Raw genomic sequence first — 4235 nt, forward strand, 5'->3', positions numbered from 1 at the left:
ATAACTAAGAGTGACTTGATGTCATGTTAATACACATTTCAAAACTAATACTTTTGTTATCAAGGTATTTTAAGATGGAAAACAATTTCATGCATCACATTTTGTAGTATGTGAAATCTATTGGATGGAAACACAGTTATAAAATACATATGAGTGGTTTAATAACATGCTGTTTTCTACTTGTATTCCCCCCCCCATTAAAGCATTTAAAATCATTTAAAACATTTATTAGGGGTATGAACTCACCTGTAGATGGTGGTTTGGATGAACTGAACGGTGTAGGATTGTTAGGCGTCAAGTAAGGACTTGTACACACACTACAATCCTAATGAACATATAATCACACATATATGCACTCAATTAGTCTCAAATTACTAATTGATAATGTTAAGACATCCTAGAACATAATAAACACTTTATATAAGTGTTATAAGCCCTAAGGATTGCATCTAAGCTATTGTGGGACAAGGAACTTGGGTTTAGGGTTCCAAAGGACCCTATACTTGAGTTTACTCTCCAAATAACCTCACACATGGAGTTTACAGTTGTAAACTCTTGATTTTACGGCCATAAACTCCAAGACTTAATGTCCTTGGTTGTTTTGAGGTGTTAAATGATCCCTAGAAGTATTCCAACTTGGTGGTTTAATTCTTGGAAGGGTTTAAGGCATAGAAACACTCATTTGAGGAGTTTACAGCCCCAAGGCCAATTCCTTTGGAGTTTACGACCGTAAACTCCCTTGGAATGATGTTTTTGATGCTTTCAAGTCTCTTGCACATGTAGTATAGGTCTTAGACTTTTATCCCAAGCATATGAAGGCCTTAGGCACACTTTGGTGATTTTGTTTGATGTTCACGGCCCAAGAACCTTATTAGGGCCGTGAACTCACTTTGAGGGGGGGTTTTTGATGTGTTTTGGTCCTTGATTTAAGTGGAAACAATTTCTAGCAATTGTCTAAGGCTTTAGGTGCCTTAAAAGCACCATTTTATGCATGATTTTGGAGTTCACGGTCCAAGATCATCTTGGGCCGTGAACACATAAAATTGGGTGATTCTTTGTTGTTTTCTTGTCCGTAATACACTTCTATACAAGCCCAAAGTAGTATCATATAACGGGGGAAAGTCTAGGCATTGTTTCGGGAGTTTACCGCCCAAGAACACCTTGGGGAGTAAACTCCTAAATCTAGTGATTTAGCCATCTAAATCATGTTATAAACACATATTAAGCTATCTAACACTACTAGCAAGAGATACTCACGTTTTGGGATAAAAACCCGAAGATCCGTGAGAGAGAAAATGGCTTTTCTCTAGTTGGAAATGCGAATAATGAATGAATTTGGTTCAGAATTCTATTTATAGTCCTGAGATAATTTTGGCAAATATTTTTATTCCCGAAATGATCTCTAATATAATAGAGTGATGGAATAATAGAGTTGCATTAAACCCTAGTGCATCCACTCTCCTGATATTTCCTGAAGTGTAAACCCTGAATTACTCAAACTTACACGAAAAAGTCTGAAAATTAACTGTGACTGCTATAACTTCTACTGAAGTGATATAGTTTTTACAGAGTAGAAATTTCGGGTTGTCACATGTAAAAATTTTGATTCTACACAAACCTCACATTTTAAGTTTTTATCTAATGAACATTTTGGTAACATGCCAAGTTTTGCCATTCTTTGAATAGAACGAAAATTGACATGTCCCAAACGAGAATGCCACAAAATTGAAGGATCATGCATATACATAGAAGAGGGGCTAGTAGTGCCCATTATTGCATTAACATTAACATTGGTTACATCATTGTTTGGTGTTTCAATACCATAGTACAAATGTAAGACACTAACTTTGAAGAGACCCTCACTAAGGTATCCCTTTCCAACATACACCCCACCCTTGGTGAGAACAAACTTATCAGACTCAAATACAAGTTTGAAACCTTTGTTACTAAGAATAGGACCAAAAATCAAATTCTTAGTAATTTCAGGAACATGCAAAACATCACTTAAAATGAGTTCTTTTTCAGAAGTCAGTTGCAGCTTCACTTTTCCCTTTCCTTTAGCTTTTGCAGTAGAGCCATTCCCCATAAACATTGGTTTAGAATCCAAGACTTTCTAGTATGTAGAAAACATGGTTCGGGAGTTGAAAATGTGCCTTGTGGCTCCAGTATCAATCCACCAATCCACACAATTGCTAACCATGTTGGTTTGAATCACAACAACAAACTGATTTGGTGATTCAACCATGTTGGCTTGACTAGAATTTCCTCCACCAGAATTGCCACCATTGTTTCCATTGTTCCCTCAATTGTTCCCTCCATTATTTCCTCCATTGTTTCCTCCATTGTTTCCTCCTTGACCCCTCCTGAATCTGCAATCTTTGGCCTTGTGTCCAATTTTGTCACAAACATAGCATGGACCAGAATTCTTCTTGAAATTCTTCTTGTTAGGGCCATGATTTTTGCCATCTTTGGAAGAGTTTTTGGAGCCTTGCTTCCCTTTATTGTTGTTGTGCTTTGTCCTTGAAGTACTTTCTTCTCCAAAAAAGTTTGCACTTGGTTCCAAGGAATTTGCATCTACCTTCTCATTCAATTTGTTATCTTCTTCCACACGAATTCTCAACACAAGTTGCTCAAAACTCATTTCATCAGTTAAGTGTTTAAGATATAGTTTGAAATTCTTCCAAGAAGGAGGAAGTTTTTCAATGATTGAACCAACAAGAAAGTTAGAGTTTATACCCATACCTTCAACTTCAAGATCATGTGCAATGACTTGAATTTCCTCCACTTGTTTGAGGACAAATTTGGTATCCACCATCTTGAAATGCATGAATTTTCCAATCACGAATTTCTTAGAACATGCCACTTCTGTTTTGAATTTCTTTTCCAGTGATTCCCATATCTCTCTTGCAGTAGTCATGGTAGAGTAGATATCATAGAGAGAATCATCCAGGGCATTCAGAATATAATTTCTGCAATTATATTCATTTGTGTTCCAAGTTTCCACTGCCCTTTGATGTTCTGCCAATTGGGCTTCACTGGGTGGTGTTGTTCCTTCTGCAGTGGTCATACCAATAGGAGGAGAGGGGGAATCATCAGTGAGAACATTGGAAACATGAAGAGTTGTTAGATAAAACAACATCTTCTGTTGCCATCTCCAGAAATTTGAGCCTTTGAATTTCTCAGGCTTTTCCACATGTGTTTTGATGATGGAATTTTGATCCATTCTTCACTCTTTGATTTCTGTCTTAGATTGTTAATACAAAAGTATACAATCAACAAAGTAATTGAAATAAAACGAACTAAATTCAGATATATTTAATATACAAGAATCAAATTTACAGAAAACATACTTGTTTGATGATTACACAGAAATATAACCACAAAATAGTAGAGATTGAGGCCTGCTTTTGCAGTGTCCTAAGACAGAAATTTCCCTGGAATGGGTCTGTCTTGAGGATAAAACAATCCAATTCAAGAACATATCTTGAATTTGTCAAAATTCACCATGATCCCTTTGGAAAGATAAACAATTTTTTTTAGAGAAAGCGTGTGTGTATCATTAGCCTTCAAATTCTGTCCAAATTCCTTTATTTATAGGCTTCTAATGGTGGTTGTAAACCACCAACCGAAATTAACTGCCAAAAACTGTCTGCAGTTAATCCTTTATTTAACAGAATTTGTTTTGCACTCAATTTAAAAAAAGATTAATTAAGGACTAATTAATTTCGGATTATATATTAAAAAATATTATTTAGTCAAGAAGAGCCCAAGAGCCCCATGACCCAAGGCCCTATCTTTGACCATTAATATTTAATAATCCAAGCCTACTACTAGCCCAATTTGACTAGTCCAACACCACAACCCAAACCCAATTTGCTTAACCCATTACTTGGTCCATTTAAATAAATGAGTGGGACAAGCCTTATAAGGTGGGAAAAGGTTTCCTCTTCCACCAATGTGGGATTAGTCCCATATTGTAATTTTATAGAGCAAAGTTCCAACATCACTAACCATCAAAAACAGCCTCACACCACCATTAATTATACATTACAACCACCATGAAAATCGCACAGCCGGACAATCATCATCATACAAATTAACCACACATGCCCTTCAAATTTAAAAGGGAAGAGCTTTGATTTCTGTTTTTGCTACAAATAAACCCACGCAGAAATAAAAAGAAACCACAACAGTTTCACAGAGGATAAGGAGAGTATTTTGGAGTTTTTGTATGG

The 4235-nt window shown here is 36.1% G+C and overlaps 1 protein-coding gene across 1 annotated transcript; it reads right to left on the minus strand.

The window, feature by feature from the left end:
* Positions 1 to 2302: 2302 nt before the first annotated feature.
* LOC145067704 (uncharacterized) lies at positions 2303 to 3223 on the minus strand. The gene has a single exon (XM_079014781.1). It carries the CDS (start codon positions 3221 to 3223, stop codon positions 2303 to 2305), a length of 921 nt encoding a protein of 306 aa, XP_078870907.1.
* Between the last annotated feature and the right edge of the window lie 1012 nt (positions 3224 to 4235).

Source organism: Lactuca serriola, chromosome 8 (genome assembly GCF_051521515.1).
Source record: "Lactuca serriola cultivar US96UC23 chromosome 8, Lser_US96UC23_V15, whole genome shotgun sequence".
Lineage (NCBI taxonomy): Eukaryota > Viridiplantae > Streptophyta > Magnoliopsida > Asterales > Asteraceae > Lactuca > Lactuca serriola.